The sequence below is a fragment of the Rattus norvegicus genome, chromosome 1 (assembly GCF_036323735.1).
Source record: "Rattus norvegicus strain BN/NHsdMcwi chromosome 1, GRCr8, whole genome shotgun sequence".
Classification (NCBI taxonomy): Eukaryota; Metazoa; Chordata; class Mammalia; order Rodentia; family Muridae; genus Rattus; species Rattus norvegicus.
Genome location: NC_086019.1, coordinates 9,159,891 through 9,180,618, shown reverse-complemented (window position 1 = coordinate 9,180,618; position 20,728 = coordinate 9,159,891). Strand labels below are relative to the sequence as shown.

General features: G+C 46.6%; 1 protein-coding gene, 2 long non-coding RNA genes and 1 other non-coding gene across 5 annotated transcripts; 1 reads left to right on the top strand and 3 right to left on the bottom strand.

The window, feature by feature from the left end:
• Positions 1 to 2,717: 2,717 nt before the first annotated feature.
• On the bottom strand, positions 2,718 to 3,430 carry Sf3b5 (splicing factor 3b, subunit 5). Its single transcript, NM_001126092.3, has one exon. It carries the CDS (start codon positions 3,283 to 3,285, stop codon positions 3,025 to 3,027), a length of 261 nt encoding a protein of 86 aa, NP_001119564.1. The 5' UTR covers positions 3,286 to 3,430; the 3' UTR covers positions 2,718 to 3,024.
• A 3,324-nt stretch (positions 3,431 to 6,754) lies between these two features.
• Positions 6,755 to 13,728, bottom strand: LOC120098781 (uncharacterized). Of its 2 annotated transcripts, none has more exons than XR_005497194.2 (3): positions 11,406 to 11,966; positions 9,484 to 10,687; positions 6,755 to 6,886 (listed from the first exon to the last, which is right to left on the bottom strand). It is a non-coding gene; the product is annotated as an uncharacterized LOC120098781 (long non-coding RNA). The 2 variants fall into 2 exon arrangements; XR_005497195.2 differs by lacking the exon at positions 6,755 to 6,886 and adding an exon at positions 13,605 to 13,728 and having other exon boundaries at positions 9,056 to 10,687; positions 11,406 to 11,528.
• Positions 12,003 to 13,690, top strand: LOC134484945 (uncharacterized). The gene is made up of 2 exons (XR_010062754.1): positions 12,003 to 13,365; positions 13,607 to 13,690. It is a non-coding gene; the product is annotated as an uncharacterized LOC134484945 (long non-coding RNA).
• Positions 13,249 to 13,392, bottom strand: LOC120100405 (small nucleolar RNA SNORA48). Its single transcript, XR_005500165.1, has one exon. It is a non-coding gene; the product is annotated as a small nucleolar RNA SNORA48 (small nucleolar RNA).
• Positions 13,729 to 20,728: the final 7,000 nt, after the last annotated feature.

Genomic DNA, 20,728 nt, shown 5'->3' with positions numbered 1-20,728 from the left:
ATGTATCTTTAAAAGCAGTTTAACTAAACCTCCTACCCTGACAGGTCAAAGGTCGAAGTCAGTTTGAGAATCTAGCTAATTTGTGTTAAAGAGAGATACTGAAGGCCAATGTAAATGTGTATTTTAAAAGCCATTCTTCTCAGTAAACTCTGTTTTTGAAAGTTATTTTTCATTAAAATGTATCATATAGTGTTTCATTATTTGTACATGGTGTGGTCCAGGTGTGTGCACCCATGCACACCAGAAGCCCGAGGAAAGTGTCTGTCCTTTCTTTCACTCCGCCATTATTCTCTTAACTTCTTTGTTTCACTTTCCTTTTTTTTTTTTTTTTTTGAGATTATAACATATAGCATTTCCCCCCTCCAGTCCTCCCACACACTCCTTCTTGCTCTCGTTCACATCCATGGCCGCGTTTCTACTATTGTTACATATGGGTGTGTGCCCTAAGTACATGACTATAACATGCTCGGTCTGGAATGTGAAGATTTCAGAGCTCACCATTGGTATTGGATAACCCAGTGGCGTGGTCTTCCCTGGGAAAAGCTACGCCTCCCTCAGTATCCCTTAGTTGCCTGCAGTTGAGTAGAGAGAGTTGAGACCTCCTGAGGTCAGCCGGTCCCTGTCCACTTCAGGATGCTTATTCTTGTTCAGCTCATTCAGGCTGCCATGTTGGTGAGACTTTATGGGTTTAGCTTCAGACATTCCCAGCAGACACTTTCACGGCATGCTCCCTGATCCTCCAGGTCTTAACAGTCTCTCTGCTCCCTCTTCAGAAACATCCTGAGCCTTAGGGGAGGGGGTAGGCATATGGGTTGGGATTGGGCCCCACAGCTCTGCAATTGGTTGTGCTTTCCTGTAATGGTTTCCATCTATTGCAAAGTTTCCTCACTTCTTTCTTTTTCTTTTTAAAGATCTTATTTTATGTATACACGAAGTTTTCCAGCATGTATGTACAGCACTTTTGTCTGGCGTCCACAGAAGGCCGGAAATGTGAGCCAACGTGTAGGTGTTGAAGCCAGGGTCCCATGGAGGAACTGTCAGCTAGCTCTTACCCATGTAGCCATCTCTTCAGTCCATCCTCTCCTCATTGTCTTGAGACACGGTCTCTACATGAACCTGGAGCTAAGCAGGCAGCCAGAAAGCCCAGCTGTCCTCTCCACGGTACTGGGGTTAGATGCCCAGAGCTATACCTGGGTTTTTACACTGGTAATAGAAATCTGAACTTGGGTTCCTGGATCTGCACAGCAAGAACTCTTACCTCCAGAGCCAGCTCTTCTGAATTCCTTTACTGTTACTTTGGTTTGTTTGAAACAGGGTCTAACGTCTCCACAGTACTGGGGTTAGATGCCCAGAGCTATACCTGGGTTTTTGCACTGGTGATAGAAATCTGAACTCAGGTTCCTGGATTTGCACAGCAAGCACTCTTACCTCCAGAGCCAGCTCTCCTCAATTCCTTTACTGTTACTTTGGTTTGTTTGAAACATGGTCTAACAGCCCTGGTGGTCCTGAACTATGTCAACAGGGCTAGCCTTGAACTCATGGGATCTGCCTGCCTGCCTCCCCACTGGGATTAAAGGCTTGTGCCACCAATCTCAGCTTCTGTTACTTTTAAATAATGACTTAAAGAACAATATTTAGTTTCTTCTGCTGCTGAATGCCAATAGCTATAATCCACACAAAAACTTTCCGAGCCATTAACCAGCTTCCACCTCCTCTTCTTGTCCTGGTGTTGCTCATCCCTTCCCAACATACTGCTTTTGTGTGGAGAGGTTGGGGATACGATTCAAGACAAGGTTTCTCTGTGTAGCCCTGACGGCCCTGAAATTAGATCTGTAGACCAGGCTGGCCTTAAACCTGAGGTCCACCTGCCTTTGTGTCTGGAGCACCAGGACTAAAAGTGTACACCACTACACCCTTGTAACTTTTTTTGTCCTGATCCTAACTCAAGAGATCCCCTAGCCTCTTGGGTGCTGAGATTAAAGGTGTGCACTACCACACTGGTTAGTCACACTGGTTGCTTTTATGATTTTCCTTCAGTAAGTCAAACACACTGCTGCTCTTGGGCCCACTGCAGGGCAGGCCTTGTTAGATGGAAAACACCTTCCCATGCTCTGCGTGGCTATTTCTCTTGATTCCTTGAAATCTGTCCTCAAATGTCACCATCTCGGTCATGTAGCATAAGCGTGGGATTTGAAATTGTAAACTCCTCAAGCTGCCCCATCCCCCTCCATCTTCTAACTCTTGACTAGTTTAGCATATCTGCTTCCAAACTGGCCGGCATAATGTATGTCCTCAAACCTTTGGAAAATGCTCTGGTGAAAACTGAATGGGGAGAGGTGGAGCAGGGTCGGGACAGGACACCATTGTTTGCCAGTTTGTCATTTCTGAAGACACACAAACTAATTACCAAGAAAGGGGGGAGGGGGCTGCAGCATAAAGGGAAGTGAGGTTAATGACAGCAAAGACTAGAAATGGGTGGGAAGGAATGTGGAAAAACTCCATGCTTGAAGGTTTCCTTGGTACCAGACACACTGTAGGCATGAAGAAAATCGAGGTGAGGGAAGATCATAAAAGTGTGTGTGACAACTAAAGTACTTGTCAATAAACGCTTGCCCTGTGCTTCCGCCCCCGTTTTCTAGTCATATTCTCACGAAATCTTGATCCACAGAACTCTCTCCAAATACCTCCCAAAGAACACAGCAATTCAAACCAAAAGATATAACAAATCCTAACTTTATGTATGATATATATTTAAAAAAAAAAAAGGCGAGAACGACATCAACTATCGAAAAGCTGACTCGGAATGCGTCATCACTCCCAGGCAGTCTTCTCCCTCGCTTGCCGATTCTGGGATCACTCCTTCCGCACAGCTCCCAGGAGACCCGACAGTCTCTCGATGACTTGTTCGGAACCGTCCACAGGTAAGCAGGTCAGGCGATACACCCAACGGAGAATGGTCGAGAAGCAGGAGTCAGGAGGATCGGTCCACAGATGGCAGATGGGGAAGGCTGGGAAGCGCTCGCCTCAGTTCTCCTCCGGCTTGTCCGCCGGCGGCCCGCTGGGCTGCAGCATTTTCTCCATCAGGTTGAAACGCACGCGCGCTTTGCTCTCATTCTCAGCAATGGCGAAGTAGTTGAGGAGGTCGAAGTGACCCATGTAGGAGCAGTAGGAATCCCGATGCTGGTTCACAAGCCATTCCCACTTGGTGGTGTCGGCGTGGCCCGTGCCGATGTACTTGGACTGCAGATGCTCGAGCTGGCTGTGGATGGTGTACCGGTCCGTCATCTCGCCGCTCTGTTCTTAGGCTTCGAGGTCAGGCCACAGATGAGAAGCTACCGCTGTTCGGCGTTCAAATCAGAGAGACGCCGCCGCCGCTGCCGCCGCACAAAAGCTCTATTCGTGCTGGCGCAGGAGAAAGACGACACGCAGTCGCAGGAGTACTTTCTTTTCCTAGGCGGAAGGGGAAATAAAGTCTGTTGCGGGATTGGGGTTGCCTAGGAAACAGTGGGCCGTCTCCTCACGGAGCCCGCCTACTTCGAAGAGCGTTGCATGATGGTCCTCTTAGTGGCTCTTGGGTGATCACGTTCTAACCCTCGCGTTGCATTCTGGGACATGTAGTCCAAAGAGTTTGTCTTAGATTGTTTTTGAGGGGTTTTGCCTGGCTTATATAGGACAATGTCCAAAAACCTCGAAGCTTCATCCCACGGCTCCGGGCTACAAAGAAGGAGAAACCTACGTGGGTTTCATAATCCCACTGTCATTGAAATCTCATACTGCCGCAACACAACAGTATGAGCAACGAGGAAAACTAACTCTTGTACCTAGAAGTTAACATGGTGGCATGGTTCCGCCTTGGCCCAAGTTTTGTCTCTTAGGATTTGGGTACCGGGAAAAGTTTTTTTTTGTTGTTTTTTTTTTTTTTTTTGTTTTGTTTTGTTTTGTTTTTTGACTCTCGCTAGCTGCTTGTTGATCAGTGTCAGCACTGGTAGTCTCATTAATGGCTTCCCTAAGGAGTTCCAGGCGCCAGTTTCTCAACCCACCTAGGCTCTGTGGCCTTGGGCAAACAACCCCTCTTTAAGGTCATTCATAGGCTATTCCTTGAAGTCGGATATGGCTCGAGACAAGAAACCTCTTTCTCTTCATCTTGTGTTTTTCTGCTGATTTCTGCCTTATGTTGGGGGTTGTGCACTTTCTCGCATGGTACAAACTACTCAGAAAAAGATAATTGTACTTCTTTCATGGTACTCCCTGAGGATATGCGAATAGCGTGATGAAGATTGTATTCTCAAAAAAAAAAAAAAATCTTAAGAATGGGGTAAGAGCAATCATAGCCAGAGAGGATGGATGATGACAGACAAATTGAAAATACAGGAGTTTGGGGGTACTTTTGTTTATTTGATGTAAGAGGGGGGAGGCGAAGTTTTGTCCCTGAGCTCACAGCAATCCTCCTGACTCCTGAGACTAGAGACTTGTGCAACTCCATCTAATATTTATTCTTCTGTCTAAACTTTGTCATAAAGCATCTTGCCAGGTGGTGGCAGCACACATCTTTTTTTTTTTTTTCTTTTTTTCGGAGCTGGGGACCGAACCCAGGGCCTTGCCGCTCTCCCACTGAGCTATATCCCCCAACCCCGGCAGCACACATCTTTAATCCCAGCATTTTAGAGGCAGAGGCAGGTGGCTCTCTGAGTTCCAGGAGAGCCAGGCCTACAGGGAGAAACTCTGTCCCGAAAAATAAAACCAACCAACCAAACAAGCAGCACCCAACACTTAAATGACACAATACACATCTTTTTTTTTTCTTTTTCTTTTTTTCGGAGCTGGGGACCGAACCCAGGGCCTTGAGGTTGCTAGGCAAGCGCTCTACCACTGAGCTAAATCCCCAACCCCCACAATACACATCTTATTCCTAAAATGTAGATGTACACGGCAATACCCGTGGATTCACCATCAGCCGTACTACACAGAGTTTTATATTTTGTTAGACAACACAGTAGTATGGGATTTCAGTGGCAGTGGGATTATGAAATACAAATCTCTTTCTTCATGAGTTTTGGTTTCCGGATGTGTGTGTGTGTGTGTGTGTGTGTGTGTGTGTGTGTGTGTGTGTGTGTCTGTCTGTCTGTCTGTCTGTCTGTCTGCAGGGCTTGGAGGTAGAGTGGGATTTGACCACTTGTACTTTAAGCAAAGGGATAAACAGGAGCCATAGGAACGAGGGGCAGGGGTGAGAAGCATCGAGGGGAGGGGATTAGGAGGAACATTCTGGGAGGTGCCACTTAACATGTCTTAACAGGTAAAAACAGGCCAACAATGACAGGAATTCTGGAACAGCGTTCCAGGCATAGATCAAAAGCTCTGGAGTCAAAGGACTCTCTAAGTGTCCTCCTCCGAAGCTCTGAAATAGCGGGAGCATGGTGACAGCCTGCCCCTAGAAGAGGTGGGAGATGGCAAGCGAGGCCATTTCAGGCTAAAGGATAGAAAGCTGCCATCAGTCCCCCTTTCTCCTAAATGTGGCTTAACGGTAGCTCACCGTTTGTCTCCCTGACTAGAACACATGGTCCAGGAGGACAGGGAGTTTTGTGTTTGCTTCAGAACTTGGTGCCCTAGCCCTTTGTACTGGCTGGTTTTGCGTGTCAACTTGATACAAGTTGATACAAGGTGAAAACAAGCTAGACTTATCACGGAGAAAGGAGCTTTCCTTGAGGAAATGCCTCCATGACACCCAGCTATAAGGTATTTTCTCAACTAGTGATCAAGGGGGAGAGCCCAGGCCATGGTGGGTGGTGCCATCCCTGGGCTGGTGGTCCTGAGTTGTATAAGAAAGCCAGCTGAGCAAGCCAAGGGAAGCAATCCAGTAAGCAGCACCCTCCATGGCCTCTGCATCAGCTCTTACCCCCAGGTTCCCGCCCTGTGTGAGTTCCAGTCCTAACTTCCCTTGATGATTTACAGCCATGTGGAAGTGTGAGCTGAATAAACCCTTTCCTCCCCAACTTGCTTCTTGTTCGTGATGTTTTGTGCAGGAATCCAAAGCCTGACTAAGATATGCTTTCAATTTTTCTAAGCACTAAATGTTTTTAATTTGTTTATTGGAACTTTAGGTCAAAAAGGAATTTGGAGGAGGAATGGACTGGCATATGCGGCCACGGATCTACCACACTGGTGCCCTTCCCTGCCCATTCTCTGGACTTTTCATTTTTCTTCAGCCTACATAAGTCTCTAGGCAAAGCAATTACAAGACTCTCAGTTCTGAATTGATGTCTGCTTCAAGAGTGACTTACAAAGAAATTCTGGTGGGAAGGGGTGGGGTAGACAGCCTCAACTAAGAGTCGCAAGTTCACTACTTAATAAGTTGAAAAAGTGATTCATTATTAGGTAGATAAAAATATTTCAGGCAGAGCCCTGTCTTTGGGGTCTTCAAGCACTATAATTCCCTTTTTGTTGTTGTTGTTGTTTGTGTGTGTGTGTGTGTGTGTGTGTGTGTTTTAAATAATGTTTTGAGACAAGGTCTCATGTAGCCCAGGCTATGTAAATAAGGGTAATTATGAACTTCCCATCGTTGCAAGTACTTAGGTGGGAGGTGTACCAAAATGGGCTGTTTAAGATGTGCCAAGCATCAAACACAGGGCTTTGTACAATACTGGGCAAGCACTCTACAGATTGGGCTATATCCTCGACTCTATCACGTCCTTTCTTTGCTTTTGTGTGCCTTCATTCGCCAGGGTGATCCTTGCATTTGGTCTGATCTTTTTACTCACGGTGTTCAGAAGGGCGGGGGTCTGCGGTTTTGCCTTCCACCCTCTCTGCCCTGAGAACGAGGTGCGCAATGGCGGTGTTCCGGGTGTCTCACCCACCTTCGCAGTACTGGATCCTGACCAGCTGCACCTTTCTAAAAAAAAAAAAACTGCCACACCCTGCTCTCTTGTTGCTTCAGACGTATGCAGCCCGTTTTGAAACACAAGTCCCAAGCCCTTTTACAAGCGTGGATCCTCTCTCGGAAGGATGCTCTGCTGATGGGCATCGTTGAACATCACTGTACCCTAGGAACTTCAGTGAGATAGGACGTTGTTCTTGTGAGCCCAGAAAGACAGGCAGAGAAATGACACCCTTTCTTAGTGGCACAGAGTCTCATGATCAGAAATTGTGTACTCAAGGTAACCAGGACCTTCTCCAGGGTATCATCTCTGTCCTAAAATGGGACCTGTGAGTCCATGCGGGGTTGGTGCACCAGCTGAATGTTCCACATAAAAGGGAAGATTCATGAGTAGAGATAAAGACGGTGGATGAAATCACACTGCCAGCTCCACACTCTCACCTCAGGCTTGGGAACAATCCATTCATGTTGTTGCTGAAAATGTTTGAAATGGTTAAATGAACAGCATACTCTAACAAATGTCTTGGGATTCAACTCCTTAGAAGACGCTATTTGTAGGATGACGTCATTATGGAGGTGAAGGCGGGTACAGGATAGAACAAGGCCTGTCATTGGACGAGAAGGAAGGATGGGCGGGAGAAAAGTTTTAGAGGAGGAGGAGACTGGAGGAGAGAGAGGCAGCCAAGAGAGAACATGGCAGCGGATGTTAAGATTCCTCTCTGCACATCTACAGGTTGTTATGACTATTCTTAAGGGATGGATGTGTACAGGGTTTTGTATGTCTAGATGAGCAAACTATATCTTATCTAGGTGGGCAATTATATCTTATCAATTGGATCAGAGGTCATTGTGTTGTGTGTTCTTTCGTGTGGTGACCTAATTGAGTTCAAGAGAGTGTGTGGTGGCTGGACACACTGGGCCGCCACAGAATTGGGATGTGTGTGTCTGGCATGGTGGCAACCTGCCTTGGGGACTAGAGGAGTAGAGAGATTGTTGCTGGGCTCAGAGAGTAGCCATTGGCAGTGTGAGATGAGATGGAGCTCAGCCGGTCAGATGCTTTGTTGACTGAGATGAAAATATCCCACACACGCCATGTGACCCTACCGTACTGGCACTAGTGTGGGATAAGAGAAACCTTTTATTAAATATACCGAAACACTAATTGACTTATAATTTCACACAGTGGTGTGAACAAGGATGTGTGTGACATTCTAATATTTAAGAGAAATGAACTCAATAACTTCCTAAGTTATAGTTGGACTTGTAAGAGCCTTTGATGAGATGTTCTGGAAGGCTTTTCTTATTAGGATTCTGTGCTTGCTTGGTCAACCATTTAAAACGCTAAAAATAAATTAAATATATTAAACCCATTAATGCAGCTTTAAATATTTAAGGGTGGTTGCTGAAGATAAAAATCGATGCAAGAGGGTTGGGGATTTAGCTCAGCGGTAGAGCGCTTGCCTAGCGAGCGCAAGGCTCTGGGTTCGGTCCCCAGCTCCGAAAAAAAAAAAAGAAAGAAAAAAAAATCGATACAAGAAAGTAATAGCGTTTCTATATTTCAGGGTTGAGAATATGAAACGGGCCTCACAAAAACGCATACCTAATTTGTGAGAAAGGCTCACTGAGAGACAGAAAAGCAATTTTTATAGGCGTTGAAAGAACAATTGTGTACCACAAAATAAATCAATGCATAAATATATAAATAAACACATAAATAGAAAAGATGGGATTTGACTTGTAATTCAGTCTACACTCAAAAGTCAAGTCCAGATTGACCACACTGCATATCACAAAGCTACACGTTGTGATCGTTCATTCAGGAGAATATTTCCCTGTGAGCCTGGTCTGAAGGATTTCTTTAAGATCTAACTGCAAAAGGAGGAGGGTGACTTGCGGTGAAGAGACACCATAACCATGGCAACTCTTGAAAAGGACAGCATTTTACTGGGACTGGCTTACAGGTTCGGAGGTTCAGTCCTGTATCGTCACGGCAGGAGCACCGCAGCAGGAGAAGGAGTTGAGAGTCTTACATCTTATTCCGAAGGGTTCCGGAAGACTGACTTTCAGGCGGTGAGGAGGAGGGCCTCAAAGCCCACCCCGACAGTGACGCACTTCCACCAACAAGGCCACACCTCCTAAAGTGCCACTCCCGGGGCCAAGCATATTCAAAGCACCACAGTAACTTTAATTGTAAAATTTAATTTTGTGTAAGCAGAAGCCAAGCCAGTTGTTTATCAACAAATGCCTCTTACTTAACACATTGTATGAATTTTTATATCACCAGGGGGTGGGTTTTGGTGTGGCATTTTCGTATGTTGCCCTTTATCCTTACTCAGCCCCTCCCTTTCTGCCTTCTCTCATCTGGCCGCACCAATCCTGCTGTTCCCCTTCCTCCTCTATGAGTCCTCATTGTGCTTTCATATCTCATGGGTTTCATTACCTGCCCTATTCCCCCACTGGCCTTCCATAAGATCTCTTCCTTTTCGTTTCTCTGTGGGCCCTTTCTAGAATTACTGGCTACACACACACACACACACACACACACACACACACACACACACACACACACACACACTCTTCACCAACATGTTGCATTTGTCAGTTTCACTCACCGCATTCACCGTAGCGATCTCCTGTTCCAGCCTCTTTTCTGTAAATGCTATAGTTTCGGTTTCCATTTCCACACCCTCACCAGCATTTGCTGTTGCTTGTTTTCTGGATAAGCATTTTGACTGTGTTAGCATTCTGTCTAAGCTCCGCCCCACAGTTGCCTGGCAACAGTCAGGTGTGCCTGGCTCTCTATAAAAGGGGCTGTTTGACCCCTCTCCTCACTCTCTTGCTTTCTTGCACTTGCTCTGTCCTCTTGATCCTGCTCCCTCTCCTTCCCTACTCCCCTTCCCCTTCCCCTCTTTTTCCACGTGCTCATGGCTAGCCTCTACTCCTTTACTACTCTCTCTCTCTCTCTCCTCTCTTTCTCTCTGCCTCTGTCTCTACTACCCTCTCAAAACTATTTTTGTTTTGGTGTTTAATTTATTGCAGTTCCTTTTATATTTAGATGGTAATCCTTCATCAGATTTTTCTCTATCCTACTTCCAAGTTTCACCCTGGTAAGCTTTTCCTTTGCCACGCATACACTTTTAACATCATGTAACACCGTTTGTCAGTTCTTGGGATGATTTTCCCTCTTATTGAAATCCTTTGTAGAAAATCCTTACCTAATCCTTTCGAAGCACTTTTCCTGGTCTTCCTATTTGACTAACTTTTGTGCAGCCTCACATGTGTGGATCGAGTTTTATTCTTTCACACGTGCTATCTAGTTTTTGCATCGCTGTTCAGCAGGATGTCCTTGTCCTATGTATATGCGTTTGTATGTAAATATATTAAGATGTATTTATCTTGTGTGTATTTGTGGCGTGGGATATATATATATATACATATATATATATATATTGTCAAAAAATTAGGTGGTTGCAGCCGTGTACATTCATTTCTGGGTCCTTCTTTCTATTCTGATGCTCTGTATGTCTGTTTTTGTGCCGGAGCCATGCTGTTCTTGTTACCATAGCTCTGTAATATAGTTTTAGAGCATCTCTCTTTCTGCTTAGGGTTGTTTTTATCCTGTTAGGTAGGGGTCTTCAAGAACCTTCCCTTTTTTTTTTTTTGTTGTTGTTGTTGTTGTTGTTGTTGTTGTTCTCCCAGGCAAGAGTCTCTTCTTTCCTCCTGGAGAAATGTTTCAATTTGGAGGGACATGCCATGCAGCACATGTCTTTGTGTGGACCCTAGTCCTGCAATAACATCTTTATCACCACCCATGACCTAGGGAGGAAAGACACCTTCAACACCAGTGGCACTGATGCCCCAACCAGCAAGCCCTTTACTGTCTCGACACATGGAATCCTTTATATTGTTCAAACATCATAGTTAGCTAAGTTTCCCAGGGGTGTGTGTGTGTGTGTGTGTGTGTGTGTGTGTCCCTGATTAGCCACTGTGCATTCGAACCCTCCCCTGGGAATTGTATGAGGCAATTAAATCTGGCGTAAAGGCAGATTGTCTTCGAGTTGCCGCTCACGAGAACCCACAAGAGTGAGTGAGTGAATTTGCAGGCATGGTTGGTATGCCCTGTCCTAGCACCACGGTTTAGAATTCTCTGGATTTACTTCCAGGAATACTCTGTCTTGCCTGTGTTAATTGTTTCCTCCTTTCTTAACTTTTTTTTTCTTTAAAGAGCACTGGCTGCTTTTCCAAAGTTACCAAGTTTTGTTTTTTTTTTAATTTACTTCTTCTTGGATATTGTATGTAATTACATTTCAAATGCTATTCCCTTTCTCCTTTCTCCCAACTCCCCCGTGCCCCTGTTTCTATGAGGATGCTTCTACTCTCACCCACCCGCTCCTACCTCAACATCCTGACATTCCCTGCATTTGGGGAAACGAGTCCTCACAGGACCCAGGGCTTTTCCTCCTATTGATGCTGGACAATGCTATCTTCTGCTACATATGTGGCTCGAGTCATGGGTCCCTTCGTGTGTACTCACTGGTTGGTGGTTTAGTCCCTCGTTTTAACTTTTTATTGATTGTGAGTTTCGCATCATGCACCCCAGTTCTGCTCATCTCCCCAAATCTTCTCATATCCACCCTTTGCCCTTGCTGCTTCACCCCTAAAACAAACAAAACGTTAAAAAAAACTCATCGAAGAACAGTGTGTCCCACAGTGCACCCCCTCTGTCCACACGTCTTCACTTGCAAACATTCGTTGCAATGAGTCATTAGTCTAGTTCGAGGTCTCTGCCTTCAACAGCACCCTCAATACTGGATCCTCATCGGAGCTCCCGGTTATCCTGTTGCCGCCTTGTCATTGTGATCCTGCTGCTTTAGATCAGCAGGAACTGCTGCTCATGCATCTCAACCATTTGCAGAGGATATATATTTTTGGGATGGGCCAACTCAGAGCCCTGGATCTGGGCCTGGGTGGTAGCTGGGCTGGTCGGCCTGCACATCACTGGGATGAGCTCTCCAGCACTTCTGTGACTAGGCCACCCAGTGTGGCCATCACCAAACAGCAGGAGGCAGGGTCAGCTCCCTCACCCCACCCCCCTCCTCCCCACTCCCACCCCCACCCTCGATCTCATGCCCTCAGGGCAGCTCAACCACTCATGCTTCCAGAGCCAGCTCCATTGTGTACAGCCCAGTCAGCACAGGGCTCACTCTCCCAAGTGCTGCAGTCTGTGAGGGGCTAGCTCACTGGTATCTTCACCATCAGGACTAGTGCCACTATGTTGCCCAGGCAAGGTTCAAGACCCATTCTCCTGAGTGCTGTGGTTCAGTGAGGGGCAGAGACTCTGCACAGCCTCTGGACATCTATGGGAGCCCCAACAGCTACCCCGACCGTAATATGTTGAGGTTTGGTCCGTTGCTGTGTATTGTATTGCTGTTCTGTGTCCCAGTTGCAAGATAGAGTTGTAAACTTTGCTCCATGACTTAAAACTATTGTTTTGAATAAAAATGACTACAGCCAATTCCTGGAGGGACTAGAAGTAGGCAGGTTTTCAGTTACCAGATTGGGGGATCATAGGTGGAGAGGAGAGAGGAGGCCACCGTGAGAGATGGACCGTGATCACACGGCCAGGAGAAATAGCAAGTCTCTGGGGTACCGCGCTGGAGAAGTAGACACTCTAGCAGTCAGGAAAGTAGATTAGAGGGTGCCCCCTCCCCGGTAATTGTCAAAACCAAATAAAATAAGCAGTCTGAGTCTCATTCGTCTGTAAGATAGATGGGGATACGTTTAAACTGGATGGACAGCAAGAATATGGGTCATAACAGACATGAGCCATGGACATCAACACTGACTCCTACTATTGCATAGCTAAGAACCAATTCGTGACCCTCCGGGGCAGCTCAGGCTGGGACCTCACTATGGCCCCAGTTGGTAGAGCTGGCCAATCACAACAGACTACTCCTCTCTACTCACGAGTCTCCAGTTCCATCTCTCTTCACAATGCTCAAGCTGTTCCTTCCCTTCCTCTCCCGTTTGTCCACCACGCACTCACGTGCTGTGGCAGTTCCCGCTGCATGCAGGCTGGCCGGCCACGTGCGCAGCTGTTGGGATCCTGGCTGGCACCCTCCGGCAAGAGGATGTCTATGGCCGGCCTATGCTGCGCACTGGAGGGCAGGTCTGTGGCTGGCATCGGGGTCAACAGGTCTGCAGTCCTCCTCCCACCACTGTGTGGTGGCAGGCAGGGCTCTGCGTGCCTGTGACATGGGGCAGAGGGTAGGTCTGCGGGTGTCTTTCCCTGCCTGCACTGTGTGGCACTGTGCAACACGTCGGGGCTTGTCTGTCGCCCTCTTCTTGCACTGCGCTGCCTGGATTTGATTGGGTTTCTGTGAGTCCTCGCCATAAAATGTTTCCGGCCACCAGACCAGGCATCAAGCTAGGATAAACGAAGGACTTCCATCTGCTCCGCCCCTGACTGATAGAAGAACGACATCGCCAAAGAGGTGTCTCTTTGCCCATTCCCTGGGGGAATTATTTCTTTTTGAGATAATCTCTCTATGTAGCCCAGGCTATCCTGTAATTCACTATGTAGACCAGGCTGCCCCCGAGCTCATAGAGATCTGCCTCCTCCTCCAGAGTACTAGGATTAAAGGCGTGTACCACCACATTGGGCAATCATTTTCATTATTGTCTCCCTGTGTAATAGAAACAATTTAAGAGGGGTTTCCTTTCTTTTACTCACAGTTTTGCTGCGGGATATTCGATCACACTGTGAACTCCGAGAGCATGTCATTAACTGAAAAACAAAACCAGAAATAAAACCTTTTTCTTGTTGCGGTGTAGCTCAGCTCTTAGCACACACCTTTAATCCCAAACAGTGAAGGTGAAGTTGGTTTGTAGAAAGGATGTTTGAAAGCAATGTCTGACTGAGTGGCAGAGAAAGCCACTAGTCAGAGGAAGTCGTGACAAAAGAGGATACGCCCAACTCTCTCTCTTGTGAAGACAGGAAAGGGAAGCTCCTTAAGGTAGTAGTTCAAAGGAAGAGAAAGAAAGAAGAGGAGGCAATTTCCCCCCGGATGGTTGCAGAGTCCATTTGCAGAGAGTTGAATAAGCTAGACACAGTTGAAGACGGGACAAGCGAGAGAATGAGAGGACAGGAGATTAGGACATAGCACCAAAGTTAGTACGAGGCCAAGCAGAGCAATTCAGGAGAAGCCCAGAGAGAGAAGCCAGACTGAGTCAGTCAGCTTGGAGAGGAGTTTGAGTCAGAAGAACTGAGCTGAAACAGTGACCCAGAGCTCAGAAAGAACTAGAAAGGGTGAGTTTAGTCAGCAGTAAGTCTCAGAGGCTGAAACCATTCCAGGCCTAGATTAGATTGCAGGGGGACAGTAAGCCTCAGAGACGACAATCACCTACAGGAGATTAAAAGACACTTTTATATGAGGTTACTGTCCATGGTGTAGCTTGGTTTCACGCACATCGATCTTAGTGATGGGGAGGGGTCAAAGCGACTCCCATTATGGTCAATAGAAAGCAAACAGGAGTTGCTGGAGGGATGGCTCGGCAGTTAAGGACACTGGCTGCTCTTCTGAACGTTTGAGATTTTATTCTCTGAAACTGCTCATCGGCCCTCAACCATCTGTAACTCTCGCTTCAGAGGATCAGACACCTCTTCTGGCCTCTACAGGCCCTGTGCACACACGGTGTGCAGACACACATGCAAGTGGCACTTTCAATGTATAACTGAAAAAACAAACAGCAAAAGGAATCAGAGAGGGAGAGGATAACCTGAGGAACCCACCCCAACATATAGTGACCTCCCTCCAGCCAAGCGCTACCTCCCAAGAATAGCAATAGCAGGTGGGGCTAATCGTTCAATATGTTTCTCTGCGAGGTGTTTCATACTCAGACTCTGATCACCAGCTCTCATTAGCATTGTTCTATAGTAGCTGTGATATCGAGAACCTTTCATTTCTTCTTTCTTTTCTTCCTTCTTCCTCCTCCTCCTTTTCCTCTTCCTCCTCCTCCTCTTCCTCCTCCTCCTCCTCTTCCTCCTCCTCCTCCTCCTCCTCCTCTTCTTCTTCTTCTTCTTCTCCTCCTCCTCCTCCTCCTCCTCCTCTTCTTCTTCTTCTTCTTCTCCTCCTCCTCCTCCTCTCCTCCTCCTCCTTCTTCTTCCTCTCTCTCTCTCTCTCTCTCTCTCTCTCTCTCTCTCTCTCTCAAATCTTTCTAGAGCTTCTGGAGGTCCTTTAACTCTCACTCCTGGCTTTAATTTGCAGATTAGAATCTCAAATTTTTCTCTCCCCGGTGCATCGGTGGCCTTAAGATGTAGCCTCCCAATCTGCAGTCCATGGTTGCTGTCTCCCCCATAATTCTTAAACTGTGAGGCTACGCACTGACTTGCGTACCTCTGTCCTTCTGCTAACAAATTTACCACAGACATCAGCAGCCCCCATCCCTACAACCCCCACCAGCACTGCCCTTACCACCAGGGATGAGGTACCCACTGAAGTCTGACCTGTGAGTAAGGAGACTTCAAGACCCTCCTCCCCCATTCCGGAGGCATTTGTTTAGAACTGCTTCGTGGCCCTATTGTCTTATCTTAGGTCGAGCCTTCCAGCAGTAAAGTTTGAGACAAGGACTGACCATGAATATAGAGACTCGAGCTTTCAGAACAAAAAGCTTGTGGAAAGCTTAGAGCAGAGGGAAGCAAAGGCTTGGGCTGGTGGCTCTCAACTTTCCTAATGCTGCAACCACTTTATATAGTTCCTTATGTTCTGGGCGACCCCAGTCATAATTATCTTTGTTGCTACTTCATAATTGCAATTTTTCTACCATTAAAAATCATAATATAAGGGGTTGTGGATTTAGCTCAGTGGTAGAGCGCTTGCCTAGGAAGCGCAAGGCCCTGGGTTCGGTTCCCAGCTCCGAAAAAAAAGAACCAAAAAAAAAATCATAATATAAATATTTTTTTGAGAGGATAGAGTTTGGAAAGGGGTCTCGACCCACAGGCTGCGAACCTTTGGCTTAGGCGAACTTAGTAAGAAAGTGGGCTTAGCAGGAGATTAGTTTTAGCTTGTGGGAGTGAAGTCCTAGCACTTAGTCACCACCTGTGACTCCGGTGGGATGTGAATTTGGGGCAAAGCCACACCTCTTCAGTTGGGGCCATCTCTGGACTAAAGAGCAAAGATTGGTTGATTTGCAGCCAGAATATTTAAAACACGATATGAGGGTAGTGAGACACTGGGCTGAGAAGTGAGAGGGAGCCATCCTGAGAAGCAGGGCTAATAGCAATGCCTAATTTACAGAGTCATTTGCAAGGCAAGTGAAGCTGGGTGACTGACAGCTCAAATGTGAATGAATCCACATATCCCAGGGAGTGCGGGGAGGGAGGGGGAGGGTGGAGCAATGGAGCTGTCCGAAGTCTGGTGAGAGGTCCTGGAGCTTCTGGGAAATAAGTTTTGATCATCGAGATCTCCTTTTTGACTTGGTCACTCACGTGTACAAGTTATCTGTGCAGATAGCACAGCGCTTATTATGGTATGGATGTGCACCCCTGCCAGATGCTGATCCCCAAAGTGGTCCTCCTCAGAGGGGAATCTCAGGGAAGTGATCAGACCAGGAGAGTAGAGCTGTCAAAAGTTCAGGTCTCACTTCCTGTGAGAGGTACAACACCAGGCCCGGCCTAAAGAATGTATTACCTGTTCTGGCTAGTTTCAGTTCCTTCCTCATATCGGATGATACCTTGCACCAAACTACTTCTCCTGGCTTTTCGAATTGCATGTGCATGTGTAGCTTTATGTGTGTCAACAGTGTGCACTCGAGAGTACGTGGGCAAAGACAGGAGGGTGTGCCACAGGGCCCATTCGAAGGTGAGATGACAGCCTCTGAGGTTGGTCCTCAACTTGTACTTTGTTTGAGGCAGGGTGTCTTGGCTGTCTTTCGGCTGTGTATAGCAGACCTGCTGGCTCACAAGCATTCAGGGATTCAACCATCTCTGCCTCCCACCTCCCCGTAGACCCTGGAAGACACTATCACATCTTTTATACGGGTTCTGGTGATTTGAACTTGGGTCATCACACTTAGCAGGAAGGCATTTTTATTCGCGTCTTTTGACTCAGATGTTGTTGTTGTTGTTGCTGCTGCTGCTGCTGCTGCTGCTGCTGCTGCTGCTGCTGCTGCTGCTCCTCCTCCTCCTCCTCCTCCCCTTCCTCCTCCCCCTCCTCTTTGGATATAGCTTCACCAAGGTTCCCACGACAACCTCCAGCTCATTCTCTTCCTGGTGCGGGCATCTAAGTAGCTGCTGCACCTCACCACACCTGGCTCACAACCCCCTTTTCTTTCTTTCTTTCTTTTTTCTTTCTTTTTTTCCGGAGCTGGGGACCGAACCCAGGGCCTTGCGCTTGCTAGGCAAGTGCTCTACCACTGAGCTAAATCCCCAACCCCACAACCCCCTTTTCTAGTTTAAGATTCAGCTGGAGCGATGGGCTCCTGAGCTCAGGTCAGTGTTCCAATTCCTATCACACAAACACCAAGTGGAGAAGATTATTGTACGATCGGCTGAGAAGGACTGTGGGTGGTGAAGTCAGAGGGGACGTGCTAGAAGGACCATCTAAGGCATATGTTTTTATAAGGGGGTTGACAAGAAGCCCTATTTCTCAAGAGGAGGTGTCTTTACAAGGCCTATAATTTCTCTTTTAACATTATTTTTAATTTTACGTGTATGGGTGTTTTGCCTGTATGTGTGTCTGAGCACCACTTGAACATCTTTATACTGACTCTGAGGGAGACCAGAAGAGCCTATTGGACTCCCTGAAATGGGAGTTAGAGATACCGTTCTACCGTTCTAGAGATATCGAACCTGGGTCCTTCAGAAGAGCAGCCGGTGTTGCTAACCACTGACTCATCTCTCCAACCCCAACTGCTAGTAACTTCTGAATTGGGGGCTTACTATTTATTTTAGACACTGTAGTTAAATTTTCCTGTCTAAGCTTAATGGAGAGCCCGTGAAACTGGCCAATATCAATGAAAGGTGTGTATAGAAAAGCTATGGTCATGTCTCGACACACAGGAAGTCCTGCGACCAAGCTATTTTCATTTCTCCCCGCTACTACAAGAAAATTAGCAGCAGTTAAAACTGTTCTCCCTTCCCTTCCGATCTCCATTCAGAGCTGTGAGTTTAAAATAGAACGTTAAATAGCCCAAGTGACACGGTAAATGTCCCAGCAAGTGTTTGTCAGAGATAAGTTTTAACACTTCTGCTAAAAATTGAAAAGCTGCCACTTCCTGGCTGGAGTTGAAAATAGTCATTGCTTACAAGTTATCCTTTCTGATGCAAATGCACCTCACCCTTTGTGTTACAACAACAGCGGAACGTTCCATATGGATGCCTTGCAGCCTTAGGACCCCCGTGATGAACGGCGCTGGTAACACATTTAATCTACTTTAAGTGAATGCCATGTCCGCAGAGACCCGACTTGCTTCTCTCTTCCCTTCTGTAAACTCAAGGCTCCCATACCAATTCCACTTAATAAATATGCATGGTGCAACTTTTAGCTAAAAATTCAAGGGCCAGACGGTCCCCAGACTAGACAGGTGAAGGCAGGTGTGCAGACTGTGCAGGGTATTATGGGATTGTCGCTGTGAATAGGATGATCTCACACTGTAATCAGAGCAGGGGTAGGTTAATTTTAATATATTTGATTGCAAGAAGAGTTGTTTACGGAATGGTCTAATACAGGGTTATGAGATAAATCTCTGTCTGCCTCCCAATTAAATGGTCCTGGGTGTTTACATTTGGGTTGACAAATAACACTGGAATGCTACTTTGTGACATCCAAGGGACGTATTTGCCATTCTTTAGGTTTTTTTTTTTCCTTCTGATGGTTAGAATGTGACCACGATGACAAGCGACTTAGAAGCATATGGTGCAGGCTCAGGTACTAAAGGCAAACCTGGCAAGACGGCTAGAGAGCAGGATTCTGGCTGTTATCTGGCTCCTCCAGGCAAACCCGAGCCCCTTCCCTCAGAAATGGCTTCAACGGAACATGGATGTCTGTGCTGCTCGACCTGCTGTCATTGGGATGTCTGTCTTCATGCCCCCCACTCAGGGGCCGGGATGAACTTAAGAGAGGATAAAGGGAAGGGGACTAAAGGGACAGAGATGTGGAAGAGAGCCCCTCAAGGCTTCATGTTCAGCCTTTGTGTCTCAACTAGTCAAGTTTCAGCGCAACCCAGCAAACCACAGCAAGCAGGCCTGCAGAGGTGGAGAGAGGAACTCGCCTCCTCTGGTCAGTGAGTTCCAGATTCGATGAGAGACCCTGTCTCAAAAGTAAAGGGAGAAAGCAACTGAAGAAGACCCCCGATGTGAATGTCTGGCTTCTCCGTGAGCGTGCGCTGGTGGCGTAATGTATCCACACAGAAGCACCCACAGGAACACGTGCACATGCATACATCATACACCAAAAAAAAAAAAAAATAACAAATGATATCTTTTGAAGAAAACTTCAAAAGCCACAAAACCACATATACAGCATGCATCCCCAACACTTTTGAATTTATCTTTTTGAGTGCGCACTTTCTTTTTGTCTATTTTTATTATTTGTTTGTTTGTTTTGAGACAAGGTTTTTCTGTGTGTCCTGCTGCTGCTGTCCTGGAACTTGCATGTAGACATGGCTGGCCTCTAACTCAGAGATTCCCCTGCCTTTACCTCCTAAGTGTGGGGATTAAAGGCATGTACCCTCAACCCAGTTCCTTTTCTTTCCTTTTTTGTCCTTCCTTCCTTCCTTCCTTCCTTCCTTCCTTCCTTCCTTCCTTCCTTCCTTCCTTCCTTTAATGTTTCAGGACAAGGTTTCTCTATGTAGCCCTGGTTGTCCTGGAACTCTCTCTGTAGACCAACCAGGCCTCAAATTCAAAGATCCGCCTGCCCCCTGCCTCTCGAGTGCTGGGATTAAAGCTGTGTGCCACCACCACCCAGCTCCTTTTCTTCTTTTTTTTTTAATTAAATTAAATTAAAAATATTTTTATTGAATGTGTACGTGCACCTGAGTTTCGGTATATGCACTTCAGACACCCAGAGGCAAAGGTAGGGGGATCTTTGAGTTAGAGGCCAGCATAGTACATGCAAGTTCCTCACGTGCCATGCAGGTGCCCAGGAAGGCCAGAAGAGAACATCAAATCCACTGGACTTGATTGATATTACAGTTGTCAGTCATCTGCCTGATGCCTGTGCTGACAACCAAACCCAGATTCTCTGCAGGAGCAGCAAGTACACGAGGCACCTCTCCTTCTGTAACTTAGTCCTGTTTGTCAATCTTGTGTGAATATGGGCGGAGAACGCCACAGTTCGAGCATGGATAGAGCTCGGAGAATAGCTTGTAGGAGACAATGTATCTCTCCTTTGTCCTTCTGTGCTCTGTATCCAGACTAGGGCTCCTAAACAATTCTCTGAACAATTCTCTTGTTTCTGTTCCCTGTCTCCCCCTCCATCTAGCCCAGAAGTGTTGGGGTTATAGATGTATGCTACTGGGGATTGGAGAGATGGCTCAGTGGTTAAGAGTACTGACTGCCCTTCCAGAGGTCCTGAGTTCAAACCCCAGCAACAACATGGTGGCTCACAACCATCTGGTGCCCTCTTCTGGTGAATCTGAAGACAGCTACAGTATACTTATATATAATAAATAAATCTTTAAAAAAAAAAAGATGTGTGCTACCACATCCAGTTTTTTACAGGATGCTGGGGTTAAAACTCAGATTATCAGGCTCACAAGATAAGGACCTGGACATGCTCGAGCATCTCACAGGACTCCTCTCCTTTTCATCATTATATTTTTATTATTGTTGTTGCTATCGTTAATTTATGTGCACGG

Bases quoted from the DNA above. Each gene is read 5' to 3' on its own strand.
- Sf3b5 (NM_001126092.3), bottom strand. From the start codon at position 3,285: ATGACGGACCGGTACACCATCCACAGCCAGCTCGAGCATCTGCAGTCC.